Raw genomic sequence first — 23,195 nt, 5'->3', positions numbered from 1 at the left:
TACAGTCATGAATCGAAGACTCAAAATGCATCAAAAGCACTAAACTTCTGGAAGCACCGTAAAGCGCTCTGGCTGACGTTGTGCTGGTCCAGGTTTACGCGAGGAGGGGAATTTGGGTTTGAACCAGTGGCAGATTTTTACCCTCTTAAAGTGTGGGACCCGGCCTGGGCTTGAGTCAGGAGCACGATGCGTCCCTGTGGGACCGCTGGCGCGTGCGCGCGTTCCTTTGTTGGGCACGGTGACATTGGCGAGTGTTTTCGCTGTATTCGGGCGGCATCACACAGAGGCTGAGTAACCTCGTTTGGATCCAATACGTGTGTGTGTGAGAGAGGGGCAAAGCAAAAGGAGAGGGAGAGAGGAGGGGGGCTGGGGGAAGGAGGGTGGATTTATCTGAAATCTTGTTCTGCTTCAGAAGACAAACGAGCGTAGAGGAAACAAGCCGCGCAAACGCTTTCCAGCTTTGATAGTTTTCTATCCAACGTTTTACGTGAATTTGTGAATGAAAGCGGCTGAGGAAGAGGAGGCGCAGGTTAAGTGGACGCTGCTTCCAGTGCACGGATCGCCTGCTTTAATGCACGAAAAGAAGACGCGTTTTCCCTCACAGATCGAAGAGCTTTCTTCGGGCAGACTTTTGCGCTGTTGTGGGGGGAGCCGCAAACTTTCTTCCTTTTAAAAAATAAATAAAAAGCTCAGATTGCATTTTTTCCCCCTTCAAACATTTTGGAGGTGATGTCATCGGCCCGTGTTTTGGCTGCTGGTGCGCTGGAGCTCCAGAATTGAGTCCGAGAAATCAGGTGCAGGGAGCTGCGAGCGTGTGCCGCTTTCCTTCTGCTTTCACTTTCCCTCCCCATCATCTGACCTGGAGCGCGCCGCCGTCTCTCCGGCGCAGCAGCCATGACCGAGCACGCTCCGCGGTACCCGGAGTCCAGCTCGCCGCCGCTGCGCCTTCACCGCTCCATCCCCGTCCAGGTGCTCTGCCTCCCGCGGCGCGTCATTTCGCCCGTAGTGGATCAGCAGTGACACGAACTCTCAAGCGTGCGCATGCACTCTACGGAGTTTGAATCCTTATCTGTGGAAGGGCATTTTCGGCAGGAAAAGTTACGCTCAGACTGCTTGGAAAACACTGGGCACGAACCTTTTGCTGGCTGTCGAAAAGTTTTTATGAGCGGAAACGACAAATAGGCGTGGGTCGCGTTTGAACTTCGCTTCACCTGTTCCTCAGACTCCGGAGGTTCACGCTTCGCCCCGCCTCCTGCCCGTTACCGACCGTGCACCGCAACCATCCGTGTCGGCGGCGGCTCACACCCCGCTGACCCCTTGCCGCCCGTTGACGGAAAAAGATGCATTCCACCGGCGCCAGCGGGAACATCTACAGACCCTGCATTCAAACGGATTAAACAAACCGGACAGACGTGAAGCTGTGACCCGGAGAGCCGTTTCGCAATCGCGCACGGAGCCACACGGACGCGGAGGAAGCGATGTGGGCCTTTCTCTCCACGGTGGCTGTCTTGTAAGTCATTTGTGAATGAGCTCATGCAGAATGACTCTTAATGAATCGTTGCCTAAGTTGTAATACGTAAATTCTTAATCAAAAGCGGTCTGTGTGCCACACGCTTCACTTGACGTGACAAACTCCAAGTCTTGCATATATAATGATCTCATGACATCACCCCTCTGGGTTGCCATGGACACAGATGTCAATCACACCCAGCTCAGGTAAGGCCATGTCCAATGAAAACAGGTCACTCCAAAGGTGTGTCTACCACTCAACATATTTTCCTTTTTTTTTTTTGTTGTGCACACATGGCAGTCATTTTAAGATGGTTATCATTCCTTTCCCAACCTGCGGATGGGACCAAAGGGCCTCTGATAATCCACTCTGCCCAGAATCCCCACGCTCCCCCGGGCAGACAGAGAGGCTGTCTGGTCCTGTCCCACCAAATTACTAATAATAACACCCAAGGTTGGTTGTTGCAGCAGGCATGGAGCTGGCACCTTATCTGCTGTCTGGATAGAGCGGAGCGCATGTGACCTTCTCCAACAGGAAACTGCAGTTTAGAGACAGAAAAACATCAAACGGAGCTTTAACATTCTCAGACGGTTGTGCAGAATTAACTGGGGATTGTGCAAGTGAGACTAGATTGTGTTTGCCGACTTGTTCTCAAGGCTAGTGTCATTACAGGCAGATTCACTTTATCTGATAATAATCTAAATTAGTGGTTCAGGGTCTGGTGAAACAGAAGACGACAGTGGACACAGATGTTTTGAAGTCTTATTTTCCTGTGTCAGGTGCGCTAGAGGTTATTTATTTGTGATGAGATGAAGATACATTGGTTGACATTTATCAGACATGTTTAATTCAAAGATTTTCTCAGAGATGCACCTGTGGTTCAGTCACTTGCTTAAGGCCATAGCGATAAGCAGTAGACAATGGTATATGATTTGATTTAATGCAATCAGGACAGAAATTTCCAAACCATATGCTCTACAAGAAGAAAGATTAAAATTCATGGAATTGACCCCAGTTACAAATCAATCACTTCTAATGGCTAAAAACAAGTTACACCCTAACATTTTAAGTTGTAAATAGTGATCATTGGAGTGTGTTTTACAATGTAATTATTGTGAAATTTACTAGCAATTATGACAGTCAGTTGTGAGTTTATATCTCAAAATTATGACTCTCCTTCTCAGAATTGCATGATTTTCTGAGTTTGTCTGACAATGTTGAGTTTACATCTCACAATTCTAAGAAAAAAGTCAGAATTGTGAGATTTTAAACAAACTTGCAAATAAAAAGTTTTGTAAGATAAAAACAAACTGCTCAACCACCATGGTTTTTCTGATGCATCTGGTGACAAAGGAAGTCCTACTGGTTTTCACTGATAGGAGCATCAACATAGATACAAAACAGGTTTGAAATGATTTGTAAACTTTAACAGAAGGAGTGAAAATCTAGGAAAAGATATTCCCATATCAAGACAGATACAGTCACCTTGAATGAGTGCTGTAGAAACTGAGGCTTTTACAGTGACATATGTAACATGCAACAGCACACAGACAGTATTTTCTGTTCCTGTAGATCATTCAGAGAACATTAATCTTGAGCGTCGACCCGACTCGCAGCACCTACAGCCCTGACTGCGTTTCTCTTCCCTTCCCTGTGTTGCTATATTGTTTAAACTTGGCCAGCGGTGTAAATTGTGCTTGAAGGGTGTGCGGGGTGATTTAGGATACGACTCCACCTCTCTGCGCTCAACTCTACACACGAACGCCTTCAGGAATCGTTCTGTCTCAGGTTTGATGATGTCATCACCCTGCTTGTTTTGGCCGCTGACAATAGTGCTCAGTAGAGTAAAGCTCGCAGCTACTTTCTTTCGCTCTTTCTCCCTCTCTTTCCCCTTTCCCCCACCTTTCTCTCGGTCTCTGGCAGGCCACAGGCTCGTTGCGGTTTGGGAGGGATACGGAGAATCCGAGGTTGCAGCTGAAGTAGTTTTTTTTTCCCTCTTTCCCCCTCACTCACTCTCTCTCTCAGTGAAACACTACTGTTTTAACAGCTGAGAGTTCTTACGGGACCCAGAGCCAGTCTCACCTGCGCAGTCAGGGTTTGGCAGCTACACCAACCATACATGCACAGATCTGCAGCCAATGTGTGCTGATCTGCAGCCAGCATGCACAGATCTGCAGTTTGCATGTGCAAATTTGCAGCTTCCATACAGTGTGTGCAGAGCCACTGCGCATGCATGACCTCAGAGAAACACATGCACACTAATGCACATCAGTCATATTTACAACGTGTCTGTAGTAAACACATAGATGCCATCAAAGCTCATAAAGCACTAAATATAGTCAACAACATTCATAAGGCCTTATTATGACCACATAAATTGCTTGACAAGCACAGAAACTGGGAGCGTTTTTTTTAATGCCTATTAGCCATTATACAGATAAAGGTTCATGTTCGGATACAATACCATTCAAAAGTTCGAGGTCAGTAACATTATTACTGTATTTCTGATACTATATATATATATATATATATATATATATATATATATATATATATATACACACACACACACACATCGATGTATATATATCTATATATATGCATATATATATATATATATATATATATATATATATATATATATATATATATGTATATACATGTATATGCGTATATGCGTATATGCGTATATATGTATATATGTATATATGTATATGTATAGTTATAGCCTTGGTGACCATAATAGACTTGTTTCAAAAGCTTAAAAAAAATATCTTCTGACCCCAAACTTTTGAACTGTATTGTATTTTCATTTGTATAAAAAGCTTCATACATATTCACATCAGAAATGCAGACAGCGTAAATCAGTGCACAACAGGTATGCATGAATTAAAAAAAAAAAAAAACTGCACACAGGTGTTTATGTGAGCAGGTGCACACACACATAAACACACATGAGAATCTGGTCAGCACATGAACATCTGCTCAGTTATGGCGCGAGGTGTGTGGCCGTTCGGGGACTCGGGTACAAAGGGTCAAAGCACAGGTGTGTGTCAGCCAGACGGGTGAAGTCTATGCCGTTTAGCAACAGGATACACAGCGTCTCTGTTCCATTAACATTGTTAACATGACACAGAGAACGCAGACAAACACACATGCTTGTGAACATATTGGGTCAGTATGAGTGAAAAAAGGGCCTTGATCTGTTATGGAGAAAGATGCCCATTTTACATTTTCCTACATCTTGTTTCTCTTGATGTGGAGGAGTTTAGTAATGGAGGAAAATGTTTTGAGAGTGCGGTGACACCTGTGTTTAATGACTTGTTTTATGTGCTGCATGAATGCCAGGAAATGATAGAACAGAATGGCAGATCATCTCCAAGAAACTTATTGGTTGGAATTGCTCATAGATAATTCAGCATCAAGGGATTTTGCTAGTTAGTATGACTAACTAAACCATCTGGTTGTGAAACCCATCCAAAGTAGTAACTTTTTCCCCTAATCACTCTGGAGCTGCATGGATATGATATAAATAACTTCTATGGCATAAAAACAACAAATAAATATCTTATACATTATAAGGTCATATCCTATAAAATTAAATAACCTATTCATCGCAGCTGTGGGTTTGGGATTATGGCTGCATCCAACATCACACACTTCCCTATTATATAGTTAGCAAAAAAAAGTATAATGTTCGAATTCACAGTATTCATAAAACAATAGGCAAAAGTATTTTTCTGCTGAGACTGTGAAGTGCACATCTGATGAACACTACTGTCCAATGAGGCCATGGGAGAGGATTTGTGAACAGCAGTAAAGCAATGCAACTAATGCTGGCAGGTCACATGACAGTGACAACATGATGAATGTAGTACGTCCAAATTACATTACTACACATATTCACACCAAATAGAACATACTTTTTAACAGTCACAAAGTAATTGGTTATTCAGAAGAAATAACCATTCAGAGAGTATACGATTTCAGACGCAGCCCATATGCGCATCTTGTGGTCATCAACCAATCAGTGTTCTCATTTTGCAGCTCCACACTTAGTCACATGGCATGAATGGCTCAGGTGATTGGCTCACAAAACCCATATTCAAAATACAAGGATGGCACATTTCAAATCGAGGACTGCAGGACAGCAGGTTGTTTTCAAAAGTTTAAAAGCCACGGTTGATTTAGTTCCTGAGAGGTCAAAGGTTAAAATAGACATATCATGGAAAGCATTATTTTTCTTGTGCTTCGAAATAAGAGTTGCTGTACTGTGAGACACACTCTAACATTCACAATGGATACTAAGCTGCAAAAACGACTTTTATGTTCAGAAATTGTCATGGTTATGACATTTACATATCAAAGCCTATTTTCTGAGCAATCCACCAACTATCTAGCGCTTTTCAGTAACTGAGCTTGCCAGAGATAGTGACAGCATGAACCCGAATAACAGGAAACATTCTCAGAATGTTCTAGGATGGTTCTGTCAAAGTTATGAACAAACCAGTAATGTTAACAGAACGTTTGTTCATGTTCTCAAAATGTTAGCACAAAAACATGTATGTTTCATTCTTGGATTTTTTTTTTTTTTTTTTTTTGAACGTTAATACTTGTTTCAGAACATTCATAGAACATTTTTAACATTCCCATTATGTTTGCAAAATGATAAAATGGAATAGTCCCTTAACATTCTCATAACCAAAAAAAGGTTTTTAAAACATTTAAAAAACTGGACATTTTGACCAGGCATAAATAACGTTTTCAAAACTTAATGGGAACATTCTGAAAAACATTCTTCTTACTACAGTACAACTACAACAGTACTCAGAGGTTAGTCCATCATAACAGATGTCATTTGCACATAGAAATCTCTAAAGATTGGTGCATTTATATTACAATCTTCCTCCAAGGAGTTTATTCTGTTGTGGTAGTTTCTGTGGTATCAGAATGTAGACAGGTATATGATCATCAGACAGACTATGACTGTAAATCATGTTTGGGTAGTTAAGTGTACAGCAGTTGTGAACATGGGAAATGTGTTTTTTGTACATTGGGCAGCTATTATAGGGTGTGTGTGTGTTCCTGTGGTTTGTTGTTTAATGTAGGGAGTGTGTAGCTGATGGGTACAACACATTTAGTGAATGAAATGTCACTCAGTGACATTTAGCGCTTAAACGACTCTATGAGTCATACTAAAATGTTGCTTTTCATGAAAGTGATTGGAAATGGACAATAAAATAAATAAATACATAGATAAATAAAAAAACATTCTTTTGAAATTACCGTAACAGTAGTCCAAATGATTCGTGCACAACATCCCAAGTCTTCTGAAACCATACGATGCTTTGTGTGAGAAATGCACTGAATTAAAAATAAACTGAAATTGTGAATATTTTATTTTATTTTAGTTTATAGTTTAGTCTGCAAAAAAAAAAAAAAAAACTGACATATACATTAGGGTGAGTAAATTAAAAAGTTTTGAGTGAACAGTATTCCATTAGCAGTGTTATTTTAGCATTATATACATATATATATACATGTACATATATATACACATATACATATATATACACATATACATATATATATATGAATATATATATATATATACAACATATACATATATATATACATAGTATATATATATACATATATATACACATATACCCATTAGCAGTGTTATTTTAGCATTTATATATACACATATACATATATATACACATATACATATATATATATAATTTTAGTTAAATTAAGTAATTTTGTAGTGTTTTGTCATTATTATTTTTTAATGTCTATACAGGTTTATAAATGTTTTAATTTCAGTTTTATTTTATTTTATTCACGTTAAAATATTTACATTAAAGTAAATAAAATGGAGATATATAGATTTTGTATTCGTTTTTAATATTATATTTTACTTCTGTTAACATTTATTTTTTTTCAAGTAACAAAAATTAGTTTATGGTTTTAGTTTTAGTTAACTATAATAATCCTGTCCACTAGCTTGTATTGTACCTGGAGCATTCCTTTAATTTTGTGGTTTTGTGATGCAGTATGATTGAACATGAGGCTTTATGAGTGCATGTGTATGTTAAGTGTGTGTTGACAGGCATGATGAAGAGAGTGTGTGTGTGTGTGTTTGGTTGCAGCTGTCAGCTGGTTAGATGCTTCCTCTCTCTCTCTCTCTCTCTCTCTCTTATATCTCTTCATAGCTGAGGCAGTGTGGGGGAGTCGTTCATTCTCTATTTCCAGACAGGGAAACAAGAGAGAGGAAGGGAGAGAAAGAGCAAGGGATTAAAAATGACAAGATGAGAAACACTCTCTCAATTCCTTTCATATCTCCTCCATTCCTGTCTTTTTTCCCCTCTGGCATGTTTTCCTCTGTTTTCTGCGTCTCCACTGACCCCGCCGGTGATTTCATTTGCGAGGTGAATTTTTGGGATGTAAACAAGCGATGGGCCGCAGCTGAATCATCCGGAATAAATCAAAAACTACCATCTTATCGCGATAGGCCGAATATTAATGTCGAAAAGAGCCGCAATTCTCACCCATCCTAATGTCAACCGGAGGAAACCTCATTGACTGGGAATCTCACAGAATAAGCTCAGTGATTCACTGTTACATCAGGTGTCAGAGGACATTTCTGCAATAGATCATGTCAGAGTCACTGGAATCGTCTTGCTTCTGAAATCACAAGACTTTTTTCCAGGTGTCTCCGAATAAGCACACACACAACACTAATGCGGTAAAAGGTGAAGCGTGTCATTTATGCATCACCAAACTGAATCACAAACATATTAATGAAAAATAAATGTTTCCAAACACTCCATTGGTCTTCCATTGACTGGACAAACAGATAGCCTGTGCCAAACTCAGGCCATGGCTTACTTATAATTTACTTACATTCTTAAAAATACAAGTTCTTTATTGGCATCAATGGTTCAATGAAGATCCCTTAACATCCATGTAATCTTTCCACTGCGGGTTCTTTATAGAGTTCTTGACATTACAGTATTATAATGTTCTTCACTTTAAGAATCAAATTGGTTCTTTTAAGAACTGTTCACAAGGCACTTTGGGAACCAAAAATTGTTCTTCAATTGCACTGCTACGAAAACTCCCTTTTGGAAACTCTAAGAATTTACAGCCAATTCATAAACATACCAGTAGTTTGCTTAAAAGTCAACTATTAGCGTGGACATTTCTGACTAGTGTCAAAAAGCATTTTGGCCTCACTAGTATAACAAACTTATCCACACACCCACACGCTCATGATCTCAGACATTCGGTCATGGGGAGGTCGCGGGGTCACTGGCGAGACGATAAGGAGGAAGTGATGTGTTCCTCTCTTTTTACACCCACTCTGGCCTTCTCAATAAGTGTCATCACACTGACCACACCCCACACCACCCAGAAAGAGAGATCTGATACACTATTTCCGTGAAACGTTTGCCAAGAGTGCGGAAAGGAAACAGGAAGGGAAAGATGGAGAAATGTGTGCACGAGCCGCTAGAGAGAGAAATAAAGAAACTGAGAAAATATGAAGGAGAAATGCAACAGATGCCAATTTTTCTGTCTTTTTTTAAAAACTCATTTAAATCAATAATTTAGTACAACTAATATACTATTATCGAGACTTGCTACTGCCAATACATCCACAACATGCTGCTGTGAGCATGTAAGAACTATTGCTGCTGCAAATATAACACATGAATCACCTCGTGGCTGATCTATACAGGTGGTGCTGGGGAAGGTGGAGGGTTTCTGAAGCAAGCTGCACTGCTACGGCAAGCTCTAGTCATATATTTGAATGCTGAGCAGCGAACTCATTGGCTACCAATACAGGAGAGAACCAATCAGTTGACAAACACATATGTAGGAAAATAAATAAAAACTGAAGTTCTACCTCTTCTGCTGAGTAGATGTTAACCAGCCAAATCAATCAAAGTTTAGCTGAGTGTCAGTCCACTAAACTGCATGTGTTTGTTTTAAAGTCCTACCTATAGGAAAGAATAATCACAATGGAGATTATCATTAACCCTGTAAAGCCTGACACACACACACACACACACACACACACACACATATATATATATATATACATATACACATACTCACATCACACACAATATACTTATATATATATATATATATATATATATATATATATATATATATATATATATATTATATATATATATATATATATATACATACATACATACATACAGTACAGACCAAAAAAAGTTTGTAAACATTACTCTTTTTAATGTTTTTGAAAGAATTTTTTTCTGCTCATCAAGCCTGCATTTGTTTGATCAAAAATACAGAAAAAAAAGTAATATTGTGAAATATTATTACAACTTAAAATAATAGTTTTCTATTTGAATATACTTTAAAAAAATAATTTATTCCTGTGATGCAAAGCTGAATTTTCACATCATTACTCCAGCCTTCAGTGTCACATGTAACATCCAGTCTATCACATGATCATTTAGAAATCATTCTAATATTCTGATTTATTATGAGTGTTGGAAACAGTTCTGCTGTCTAATATATTTGATGAATAAAAGGTTAAAATGAACTGCATTTTTTCAAAAAAAAAAAAAAAATTCGAATATATATTCTAATATTATATTTTTTTTACTATCATTTTTAATCAATTTAACACATCCTTGCTGAATAAAAGTATTGATTTTATTTTTAAAAAAAAGAAAGAAAAAAAAATTACTGACCCCAAATTACTGACCAGTAGTGTATATTATTACAAAATATTTATATTTTAAAAACATAGCTTCTTTTTTTTTCTTTTTACTTCTTATTCATCAAAGTATCCTAAAAAAGTATCACATGTTCTGAAAAAATATTAAGCAGCAGAACTGTTTCCAACTTTGATAATGAATCATCATATTAGAATGATTTCTAAAGGATCATGTGATAATGATCCTAAAATTCAGCTTTGCATCACAGAAATAAATGATAATTTAAAGTATAATAAATTTAAAAACAATTATTTTAAATTGTAATAATATATCACAATATTACATTTTTTTTCTGTATTTTTGATCAAATAAATGCAGGCTTGATGAGCAGAAGAAACTTCTTTCAAAAAAACATTAAAAATAGTCATGTTTCCAAACTTTTGGTCTGTACTGTACAACCACAACATACATACACAACATATATGTCTATATATATATACCTATATATGTACACACACACACACACACACACATATATTATATTATATTATATATATACTATAAAATACTTAATACTTTATACATTTGGCAGACACTTTTATCCAAAGCAACTTACAATGCATTCAGGCTATACATTTTTTTACCATGCGTGTTCCCTGGGAATCAAACCCACAACCTTTTGCACTGCTAACGCAATGCTCTACCATTGAGCCACAGGATCTCAATTTTATTCAGAGGCTCAAACGGAGCAAAAAAAATATGCAATTTGGTTCAGATGTATGAAATTCTGTAATGATATCTTTATAACAATATAGCAGAAAACTACATAAAATGATATAAGTACCAGTCATCTCCAATAATATGCTTTAGTAAAAGTGTCTGCTAAATGACTAAATGTAAATGCAAATATAATGACTGAGAGATTAACAAATAAACGTTCCTCAAAAGCCTGATGATCATATTTCAAATTTCATCAATCAGATGACAGAAGGCATGTAGTAGATCAGAGGTTCTCAACTCTGGCCCTCAAGATCCACTTTCCTACAGAGTTTAGCTCCAAACTTGATCAAACTCACCTGTCTGTAACTTTGCAGCAATCCTGAAGACCTTGATGAGCTTGTTCAGTTCTGTTTGATTAGGGTTGGAGCTAAACTCTGCTGGAAAGTGGACCTTGTCGGCCAGGGTTGAGAACCCCTGTAGTAGACTGTGTGCAACAGCAAAGTTTTGGTCTCATTGATCATTTAGAGAGCTTAGAAATTTGAATATCAACTATGAAACAGTATGTTTATAGGGTTAATATCTCCCAGACAGCAGTGAAATTAATGAAAGAAACAGGAAATCTTTGCTGGAGACTTCTTGGACGTTCCTCCTTTGATACCAAAGTCAAAGATCTCAATACAAACTCAATATGAATCAAATTTGTCCAAGATTAAATGATCTGATATAATTTTATAGTTCTCTCTGAGTCTAGTTTTATTTCTCATAAGGAGGAAATTTAAGGAACTGCATTGTGTAAAAAAGACAATAGTGTCATTATTCAGCTCAATTTATTTCAATGTTGATTCAATTTAGTTTAATGATGCACCAAACTCATGCCAATGATTGATCAGAAGTTGCTTTTTCGGGAAACTCAAACAGTCTGTCTCACAGTGTTGAATCAGCCTACAAATGGTTTACTTTTAGTTGTCTCTGCATATTAGCCTGGGATAGGAGGAAGTGTTTTTACATCAGAAAAATTGCACACGTCATCTTCAAGCATCTCTGAGCAGAAGTGAATCATGTTCCTCTACTGGTTTCTAACATTTGAGTCTGTAGCAGGCGTTAGCCCCGTAGGGGCCTGTGGTCTCCTTGTTGGCTGTCATAACATCGGACTTTTCACACTGACTTATGTTGAGCAGACACACTGATCCGTCCTGCGGGCCTGTTCGATTTCAAAGTCACAGTCCCCTGCCAGAACAGGGCCTGTGGTGATGGAGAAGTTTACCGTGGGCCCTTCAGCTACAGCGCTGCCCTCATCTACTTGCTCTTATACGCTTAAAATCTTACTCACACCCACAGTCTTCCAAGTTTCCATGAAAATGTGAGTTATGCTTCAAATGTCAGGTTTTTCCCTTTTCCAACAACATGTGGCGATTAAAACAAGAAGGGAAAGTCGTTTAGAATCATCAAATTAAAAATCATATAATCTATTTTTTAAATGCATGACCAATTTATCTGTGCATGTCTCTTTTTTCTTTTTTTTTTTAACATTGTAATGTTTGATCAAAAGCCAGTTAACAAAAATATATTCTAAGGACATTTTGTTAACGTTCCTATTAAAGAGATAGTTCACCCCAAATTGAAAATGACCAATTACCCCATGATTTACTCACCCCTCAAGTCATCCTAGGTGTATATGACTTTCTTATTTCAGATGAATGCAATGGAATTATATGTCATTATAGGTGTATTTGACTTTCTTATTTCAGATGAATGCAATGGAATTATATATATCTCTTTTGATTTTGAAGCCCAGTATATGACTTTCTTATTTCAGATGAATGCAATGGAATTATATATATTATATAAAAAGTGCAACTATCCATCATAAAAGTCCTTGAGATAGATGTGTTTATTAAAGATTTTTTTGAATATAATCTCTAGCTTATGCTAACTGTCGTACACGCGTTCAAGAGAGGGGTGTTCCAGTGGATGACGTAGGTGTAGCTTAAGCTCCGGTGAGAAGTGACGAATGCAACTTGAGCTATGTTGAAGCATCCCAGATATACACACGAACACACAATTTTAAAACTAATAAAATGTAGAGGATGGCTAAAACAATTCACTTTTTCACGTAGTTTTCCTTTGCTGTAAACAAAATTTGGTTCTCGCAAGACTAGCATATTCTCACCGGAGCTTACACTACACCTACATCCAACGTCATCCGCTGGAACTAGACTCTCTCGTGAACACGCATACGACAGTTAGCGGAACCTAGAGATTATGGTTTATAGTTTTAAATATGGATATTCTTCTTACAAAAATGCATCGTTTCACTTCAGAAGGCCTTTATTAATCCTCTGGAGCTGTGTGGAGAAGTTTTTATGATGGATGGATGGATGCACTTTTTTGGGCTTCAAAATCTCAACCCCCATTCACTGCCATTATAATGCTTGGAAGAATCTGGACATTTTTTAATATAACTCCGTTTAAATTTTAAAGTTAAGCGATTCGTCTGAAAGAAGAAAGTCATATACACCTAGGATGGCTTGAGGGTGAGTAAATCATGGGGTCATTTTCATTTTTGGGTGAACTATCCCTTTAAATTATGAAAATGCTATTTCTGAATGTTGTCTTAACATCCAGTTTTTTTTAAATGTTTTAGAACTTTTTAATTTAATTTTTTGGTTATGCAAATGTTAGAGAAGACATTAAGGGGATATTTCTTTTTTTTTTTTCACTTAGCAAATATTTTGCAAACATTACTTTTGAACTCTATGAAAATTCTGAAAAAGTAGTAAGTAGTAGCATATGAACGAACAGTCAACTAAAATATTTTAGAAAAAAAATGTTCCATAAACAATGTATAAATAACTTTTTGTGATACTGTTGAGAACATTATTAAATACCAGATAACTCTAAATGAACATTTTATTAACACCACTGGAAGAATGATTGTTCATAACTTGTAATAACTGGATCTTCCAGTGAAAATAACACATGGTGACTTATGCAGGACTCCAACCATTTAGTCTGCTTAAACCACGCCCTTATCTGAGTGCCAAACCCACATCTTAACATTCAATCAAGAAATGATGGAAAGTTTTTTCTTTTTCCAAAATCGATGATTTTCAGACAGCAGACTGTGATGATGCGTTTCTAGTTATTAACATTGTAAATTTAGCTTTTTCATATATATATATATATTTTAAATGTATGTACATTAATTACACTTTTGTGTTATATTACATTAGTATTAAATTATTCTATTTATTTATATTACATTAGTATTCTTCAAGTTTTATATATATATATATTTTAAATGTATGTACATTAATTACACTTTTGTGTTATATTACATTAGTATTAAATCACATCTTTCTAATTTCTGACCAACATAATCAATCTTTTGATATTTTTTTTTCCTTTGTAAAGTCACAGACTTTATTGGGAGTCTAAAAAAAATTGCATTTGATTTCTCCGTTCACAACTATAGAAGTTTACCCAGCTATGACAACTTCTGATTCTGAGAACCTTATAAATGTGAAAAGAGTCCATCTGTTACACTCTGATGTACACCACAATACGGAGGAAAAAAAAGATCTGTTACTACTTACGCTTCATTGCGACTTATTTTAAAAGGGCACCTATTATGCAAAATCCACTTTTACATGGTGTTTAGACAAATGTGTGTTGGCAGTGTGTGAATACAACCTCCCTACAATGATAAACGCTGTTTTTCTTCACCCTAGAGCATTTAAACGGGTCATATGATGCGATTTCAAGATTTCCTTACTCTTTGGAGTGTAACAAGCTGTTCGCGCGTAGATGAGATCTGTAAAGTTGCAAAGACTAAAGTCTCAAATCCAAAGAGATATTCTTTATAAAAGTTATGACTCATCTACGCCCTCATAAAATGCCTCGTTTTAAACACACACCTCCGTATACATCACTATGTGGGACGATTTGCATAACGCTGCCCAAATGTTTACACAAAGAAAGAAGGTGTAACTTTGATTCTCGCTGTAGTATTGTTGCTGCCGCTACCATGTCGTGGAGATGTTGTATGTTTCGTTGTGAAAGCGAAACTACTTTGTTTGGCCTTCCTAAAGAGGGCACAACTAGAAATCAGTAGTTAAGTTTTTACAACAAGTATTTACAACACTGTTCCAGAACAGTTCAACCCAAATATTCAGATGTGTGCAGCACATTTTATGGAGGACTGTTTCCTGAACCAGGGAGAGTAGTTTACAATGTGTCTGTGCACAAAGGCCGTTTCTATAAAGTGAGGCAATTCAAAGTTTGCAAGAAAAGTCTGGTGCTTCTGACTCACAGCCTGTAAGTACGTTTTCATATTTAAAGAATTTGCCACTGATGATTCAAACGTGTGTTTTGAGCAGTGTAGAGCAGCACTTGTTGTTTGTCGTTTCTCCGAACACAAATGCACACATGGCTTTATGTTTACACGCCGTGATGCAATGCAACGCATAAAAAGACAGTATAAGTCATTATAATCAGTAATTATGTCCCCACTGGATGCAACAAATGCCTCATTTGTAATGGGTTTTATTGGTTTTGTCTCATATGATAAGGGGCGTAACATTTCCGTCACAAGCTTGAGATATTCGGCCAATCACAACGCACTGGATAGCTGGTCAATCAGCGTACAGGTCGCTTTTCAGAACGATGAGCTTTGTAAAAATCAATGGGTTTCAGAAAGGCGAGGCATAGAGGAGCAACAATAATGTACATTATGTGGAAAATAATGTTTTTTAACCTTAAACCGCATAAACGTATTACATTATAATAACGTAATACACAAAATAATGTTCTTTTAGCAACATCATATGACCCCTTTAAAAGCAGCATTCAAGTAAGAAATGCCTTCTTATTAAAGCTATATAAATTATTCAGTCAAGAGCAGTGAGTGATTCTCTGTTTTTATAATATTCTTTGGGTCATATTAACAGCATAGAAAGCAGTAGAGGTACTGCATATACTGTGCAGCTGTCACTTCATAAACAGATCTAATATAAACATGTGATTTCTTTCCCAGCTATTTACCTTCACAAACAAAACCGACTGTGTTTTTGTAACTCGTGTGTTTTTAACATAACCTTGTGTATTTGACAGTTTAAGCGTGATAAGACATGAAAGATAACTTTTATGTACTCACATGCCATGTGACAGCTGCTTTCTGTGCGCGTGCTTCAGATGTGTGCACTCAGAAAACCGTATATAACAGTTTTAACTGATATGGCATTAAAACGCATTATTTTAGCCCGATAGACTTGATAATCAAAACCAGACAGATTTTTTGGCAGAGTATTTGAGGTACGCACTGTAAAGGCACAGCCCTGTTGTGGAGAAGTGTGAGGGGAGCAGCAGCTCATTTGCATTTAAAAATACAGGCACGCAAAACAACTAGTTTATGCTTCCACTCAAAATAGGCTTTTTCAAAATTATATAAGAAAGGATCTGTGGGGTATTTTGAGCTGAAACTTCACAGACACATTCTGGGGACACCTAGACTAATTTTGTATCATGGAAAAAGGGGCATAATCAGTGCCCTTTAATTAAGTTACCGACACAGCAGCCGATTCTGACTGGTCGATGACAACATTTCTGTTGTTTTTTTGTAAGTGAAAAGGAACAATTAATTTTATAATTTACAGTGAAAACATAAATTTACATTCCCAGAATTTCATGTGACACTTCGCATTTGATGGTTTTTCATTAAAACAACCATTTCTTCTTATTTTTCTCTGTAAATTTCAAATTTTGAAGTTTATCTGTGTATTTGAGTTTGGGTTGGTAATGTGTTTAATGTTTATGTATGACTGATGTTGAGAATTTTCTGTTTTGAATTATTTTTTGATTTAATTTTTTTTTAATTTTTATATAATGAGCATCTAACTGTATATAATCCTTTGCATAAACTATAATACTCATACTGGAGGATGAGTCAAACTCTTAAGACGTTCATTTTAACTTCACATCCCCCGTAGACCTGATCAATCAGCAGGGCTTTGGGATGCTGGGTGGATTTGTTTTTGTTACCATGGTAACACTCACCTGACCTTGATTGCTCTCTCCCTCTCTCTCTCCGGTTCCTCAGGTATATCCAGATGATGCTGGTCATGTGCAATCCTCTACAGGTGAGTTACCTGAAATCAAAATAACCCGTTTAATGGACATTGCTGGTCTTACTGTGCATGATTTAGTCTGTTCATGTTATTTCAAATATGTTTTCTTCATAATCCTACATGAAAATAGTCTGACTTAATGTGGTAACAGTTTACAATAAGGTTTCATTAGATGTTCCATAGTTCCATTCCATTAGCATAAACTATGAGAAATGCATGAGAAATACATTTTTACAGCATTCTTTAATCTGTTAGTGTTAAAAATAAACAAACAAATAAAAAACACCTATTTCAACTTAAAAACAGTTCAGCTGCTGCCTTAAATATTTAAGTATAATCAACTTGGTTAGACAAGTCATTTCAATTTAAACTTAAAAACAACTGTGAAAAGTTCATAGTCATTTCAATTTAAACTTAAAAACAACTGTGAAAAGTTCATATAATGAACTGATTATGTTGAAAAACATAAGTAAAACATGAAGTTCATATAATGAACTGATTATGTTGAAAAACTTAAACTTTGTAATGAATTAATTTTTTTGTTGTTTTTAGTTTGTCAGTTCTTTGTTGTTTTTTTGTATGTTATAGGTTAATATACAACTTTTGATTTTATAAAATGTAGCAAATGTTGAAACTAACAAAACTAAGATGCATTCAGTACAAGGGTTGTTCTTTCATGTTAACTAGTGTGGTTAACTAAATGTACAAATTATGTATTATTGTTTGTTAATTTTATTATTTTTTAATTTTAATTTTTAGTCTTTTTTGTAGTTTTTTTTTGCAGGTAATGCAACATAATTTAGTACAAGTTAAACAAATGTTTGTGTGATAATGTTTGTGTGAGAGTTAATAAAAGTGGTGATAATAAATCATAATATCAATGTAAATGTAAAAAATTATTAATAATAATAATAATAAAATAAAATCATCAGAATATTATAATATATATATATATATATATATATAATAATATAGATAGATAGATAGATAGATAGATAATATCAAATGTGAATACATTAAAATAAATAAATAAATAAATAAATAGTTAATGTTAGTATATGTGTAAAAGCACTGAAGGCTAAACATGACCAACAGTAGATCATCCAAAATCCACTGCAAACTCACTTTCTCATGTGAAGTATCTGCTTTAACAATACACACCATAAATTCAATCTAGGCTAACCATAGTGCTTTTTTGGTGGTGATGAGTTTAGAATTTTCACAGTGAGTTCACGTCAGAAAAATTTCAGAACATAAGGGGAAATAAAGACTGGATGTGTGTGGTCTGTTGCCTGCAGGTGTTTGGAGTGGACGGGGTGAATTTCAGCGTGCACGTGGAGAATCAGACTCGTGCACGAGACGGCATGAGCCGGCGACATCATCGCGTGTACCAGCTTTACAGCCGCACCAGTGGGAAACACGTCCAGGTGATCGGACGCAAAATCAGCGCCCAAGGAGAGGACGGAGACAAATATGGTAACAACAACAACACACACACACTCAAGAAAGACCACCCACAAAAACACACAGGAAACAGGAAAAATAGAAGACAAAGACTCAGCTATTGCTAATGCACGGATTCAGACAGAGAGAAAACGATGTCAGTGAATTCTGCTGAAATTCAAAGAAAACAAGTATATTGTGATATACATCACTGCAGTAATACTAAACTACTAATATCAAAGGTTTTAGCCATATCATCATAATTACCACTTGTGTCAGTTCCAATATCTACCAAACAATTGCACATTTTCTGTTTACAAAATTGTGAATTTTGAGTGTTAATGAATGAAAATGTGGCCATCAGCCACCCTGAGCTTTAGATAAAAGTATTGGCGACTGAAAAACCTTTGTTGGTCAATCTCTATCTTCGTTTACTCCTTTCTCCCCCCTTCTGTTTATCCATCCATCCATCCCCTCTCCTCCTGTGAATGGCCTTGGATGGGTTTCAGAAGCAAACAATCAATGGACGTGAAAGTTGAAAGTGGATATCTGCACTCACACCTAATAATGGGCCTGTTTTATTGAGGGGTGAATCTCACAAAAAGATATATATGATTACTATAGTAGGGTTATTATAGTTAATTAAAACTAAAATGAAAACAATGAAAATATTCAGCACTTACAATAATATAAATGGATATTTAATTGTAAAAAAAAAAAGAAAAATATTTTAAAATATTTAAATAAAATAAAAACTAAAATAAAATGAAATACAAAAAAACTTAAACTTATTTATACAGCTAATTTCCAAAGTAACATTTATCATTTTTATTTTATAAAATAGCTAAGATATAAATAAAAAAGCACATATAATGTAGACATTAAACAACAACAATAGTTAAAATAAATAAATAAAATATACAAATTACCAAAAGTTAAACTAAAATTAAAATGATAACGGGAAATACAAAACTAATATGTCAGAATGCAACTGAATGAGAATATGTCCTGAAATGAGATTAATTCTCATACAAATAACATTAGAATTCCGAAAATCTTAATGGTCCTAAAACCGGCTTTGTTTTATTTGTATAAGATATAATTTCTTACTAATTTCCTGTAAGAACATATGACCTGGACATGATCTTGACAGGTTTTGTGAGATTCACCCTCATAACTCTTTCATTCTTTATTGTGAAAATATTATTCTGAAAGCTTCCAGAGAGCTTGAGGTTTTGTGATCGACTCTCCTCATCAGAAAATAAAGGGAAGAGAAAGACAGGGAGATGGGAAGGGGGTGAGGATGAATGTATTTACACAGCCAGTGAGGGATGTCTGGATGAGGAGAGATTGGAGCACGACAAAGAGGTTATTGATCTCTGGTGACCCCTGCGCTCATAAAGGTCACACAAGAGCCATTTCAGAGCTTCATCTGCCATATCCTGAAACACACACACACACACACAGGCTGAATGACCTCATTAAAGGCTGACAGTATCTGGAGGCTTTTAGTGACAGAAAGGCGGTTCAGAATAGCATATTAAAACTCATATTATACAATATGCATTTTATAAATCTGGTTGACCCACCACTGCCAAAATGTATCCCACAATGCAATGCGCCCCTATCACCCTTCCATTTTCAAGATGAAGAATGAATCAGAAATAAGGCTCATTTTTTTTCTCTCATTGTTTGATTGGGGAAAATTTATACGTTTGTATAGAAATTTGGATATAAAAAAAATAAGTCATATTTACTTGCTATTTGGATGCCAAATTAAAAAATGTAATGAATTCATGTGACAAAAATGTACCACATATACATTTTATCAAAATATGATTACAAGTTAGGTAAAACAACTAAAAAATATATTTTATTATATTTGTTTATTTTGTTCCCTCAACAACTTAATTTTTTATAAGATCCAGAATTTCTACAGTCTTGAATTCATCCGGGAATTTACAAATTGTGATTCTAGACCTGGAAAAGTCATGAAGATTAATAAAATATAAAAAAGTCCTGGACATATCTATACATTTTTATAGTTATATCAAGTGTAAAAAAGATGATCAGGTAGAAACTGCTATTCTGAGCTCATAATAATAATAATAATAATAGACATGAACTGCTGAAAATATTCTTGAAACGTGGAATTATGAACTGAAATTATTATTATTTTAATATATTACCTGAAGTCATTACAGCAGAAGTACTAGAAATACACCAAGTAAAAGAAATCTGTATAAAAAAAAAAAGATACTGGTAAACGTTGATACTGTATTTTATAGGCACTTACACAGTACACAGTTTATACAATGCAGTAAGCAGTACACTTGTGTTTAATTCCAGACGTAGCCAAAAGTAATAAAAATAAAAAATAAAAAAAAAGATTGACAAATTGACAAACATGAGCGTGATGGTTATTGGTCTACTGCTGATGTCATTTATATTTAGCTTTATTTGGCTTTAAACCATAATTTACGTCAATACAAAACCAGAGCTCATGGTGATATTTTAGTAACGTCTGTCTGTCTCTCTGCCTGTCTCTTCAAGCCCAGCTCGTAGTGGAGGCAGACACCTTCGGCAGCCAGGTGCGAATCCGAGGGAAGGAAACCAATTATTACCTGTGTATGAACCGCAGAGGGAAACTCGTAGGCAAGGTGAACTTCACTGCTGACTTCTTTCACTTTCTTTCTTTCCTGTATCACCTATTAAAACAAAGTTGAGGCAGGACATAAATACAGAACTCGCCACATTCTTTCTTCTGTGGAATATAAAAGAAGATATTTTGAAGAATGGTGGTACCAACCAATGCTATCATGTTCCAGTGAGTTCCATAATATGGATAAAAAATAATATGGAAGCCAATGGAAACCGAAGCTATTTGGTTACCAGCATCCTTCAAAAAATATATATATATATTTTTTTTGTTTGTTTGTTTTCCACAGAAGTCAGTCATACAGGTTTAGAAATAACATGAGGGTGAATAAATGATGCTGATTTTTCATTGTTAGGTGGACTATCCCATTAAAACAATACAAAATATGTTTCTTGGCAACAATATTTGATCAAACTATGCTTTAAAATAAAGTAAAACAGTTAAACTAATTCCTATTTATTTTGTTTATGTGCAAATTTTAAATGTGTGATTTGTAGATCTGGAAGAGTCATGGAAATTTTTATAATGCTTATTTATTTTCTAGTCATGGCAAGCGCTAAAATATTTTGCTGAAAAATTTTGAGTGAAAAATAAATAAGTAAATAAATGAAATGGAAAATTACTGAAACTTGTGGAGTTACAAAATTTTATTATTATTATTATTAAAATAATAAAACATTGGCAAAGAGTAATAATAATAATAAAAAAAACCTTAAAATCATGTAGTCATGAATTACAAAAAATTCTAATTTGAAACCTGTGAAATTAAGGAATTTAATTATTATTTTAATTATTTAAATATATTAGCCCTCATAATTTTTTGAACACTAAAAATTTGATAACTGACAACTTTGTCAATACAGCAGAAGTAACAGAAATATACTGTAAGAAAGAAAATCTGTAAAATAACAGTTTAAAGACATTTTGTATAACCTTAAAACACAATGTAATGCGTAATTCAAAATATGAGTAAATCACCTGTGAAAAATCAATATGTAAATGCTCTTCATATTAACAGTACTTTGCGTCCTCTTTTACAGACTTTATCTTGTATCTAAGCCTACACAGAATCAAAGGACAATCTCAAATCTAACAAACACATTTGAGAATATTAGTCCATGCTTGGGGTCTTTAATAAATGCATTAACCATATAATGTTTATGGTCAAGCTAACACATTTGTCTCCATGTGTGCACTTTTCTGTCTCCCTAGAAGGCCAGCAATCGTAGTGCAGACTGCGTCTTCATCGAGAAGGTTCTGGAAAACAACTACACAGCACTTATGTCAGCGCGCTACACTGGGTGGTACGTGGGCTTTACCAAAAGAGGGCGCCCTCGCCGTGGTCCGAACACGCTTCCCAACCAGCAGGACGTCCACTTCATGAAGCGCTTCCCACCCGGAGAGCAGCCGGATTTAACGCCGTTCCGCTTCACTACCGTCAGCAAGAGGAGCAAGAGAGTCCGTGCGGCGCGACCACGCTAATGCTGACACCGGTGTCCCACTGCTAACCTTTACATGAGGACGAGGAATAAACAAAAAGACAGTCCCAGTGAAATGACACTGCTAATGCGAAGCCAGACCGTCTTGTCTTATTTAAACAGACACTTTATATTCCACTGGGTTGGACCTCTACAACCCTAATAATAATAATAGCTAATTTACACCAGAGCTGTGGTTAAGACAGCTTACTTCAGACATGGAGATGACTAACCAAAGCAAACACAAGCAAAGTCTGGGCCAGCGGACGGCGGAGCAAGCGTTAGGCTGCACATCCAACAAGTGGCCCACAATGAAGATACGAAACAAAACACAAGCGAATTGGCCTGTAGACGCCGATTGTGTGGCAATTTTACTAAGACAAGACTTGGACGTGATCCCGCCTAAGGGAGAGGAGCAGAAATCCCTGAACCTGCGGAAGAAAGGAAGACAGGAATGGACTCTGATTAGAAACTGAGTCGGAAAGGCTACTGTTATATGGGAGCTCCTTGGGTAAGACCTGCCTTAAAGGACACACTCAGACAAAAATGAAA

At 36.0% G+C, this 23,195-nt stretch overlaps 1 protein-coding gene and 1 long non-coding RNA gene across 3 annotated transcripts; one reads left to right on the top strand and one right to left on the bottom strand.

Moving 5' to 3' along the window:
• The first annotated feature begins 405 nt into the window (after positions 1–405).
• Positions 406–22,647, top strand: LOC109061518 (fibroblast growth factor 18-like). 2 transcript variants are annotated; one of them, XM_042770618.1, is made up of 5 exons: positions 406–1,510; positions 17,036–17,075; positions 18,362–18,539; positions 21,060–21,166; positions 22,381–22,647. In XM_042770618.1, the coding sequence occupies exons 1-5, from the start codon at positions 1,479–1,481 to the stop codon at positions 22,645–22,647; spliced, it is 624 nt and encodes a 207-aa protein (XP_042626552.1). In that variant the 5' UTR covers positions 406–1,478. The 2 variants fall into 2 exon arrangements, with proteins under 2 accessions (XP_042626552.1, XP_042626551.1); XM_042770617.1 differs by having other exon boundaries at positions 22,378–22,647.
• LOC122147569 lies at positions 20,772–22,617 on the bottom strand. The gene is made up of 2 exons (XR_006161674.1): positions 22,485–22,617; positions 20,772–21,214 (listed from the first exon to the last, which is right to left on the bottom strand). It is a non-coding gene; the product is annotated as an uncharacterized LOC122147569 (long non-coding RNA).
• Positions 22,648–23,195: the final 548 nt, after the last annotated feature.

Source organism: Cyprinus carpio, chromosome A14, assembly GCF_018340385.1.
Source record: "Cyprinus carpio isolate SPL01 chromosome A14, ASM1834038v1, whole genome shotgun sequence".
In the NCBI taxonomy this organism is placed as follows: Eukaryota; Metazoa; Chordata; class Actinopteri; order Cypriniformes; family Cyprinidae; genus Cyprinus; species Cyprinus carpio.
The sequence above is the reverse complement of the archived record's forward strand: the minus strand, read 5'-3'. Positions and strand labels throughout refer to the sequence as shown.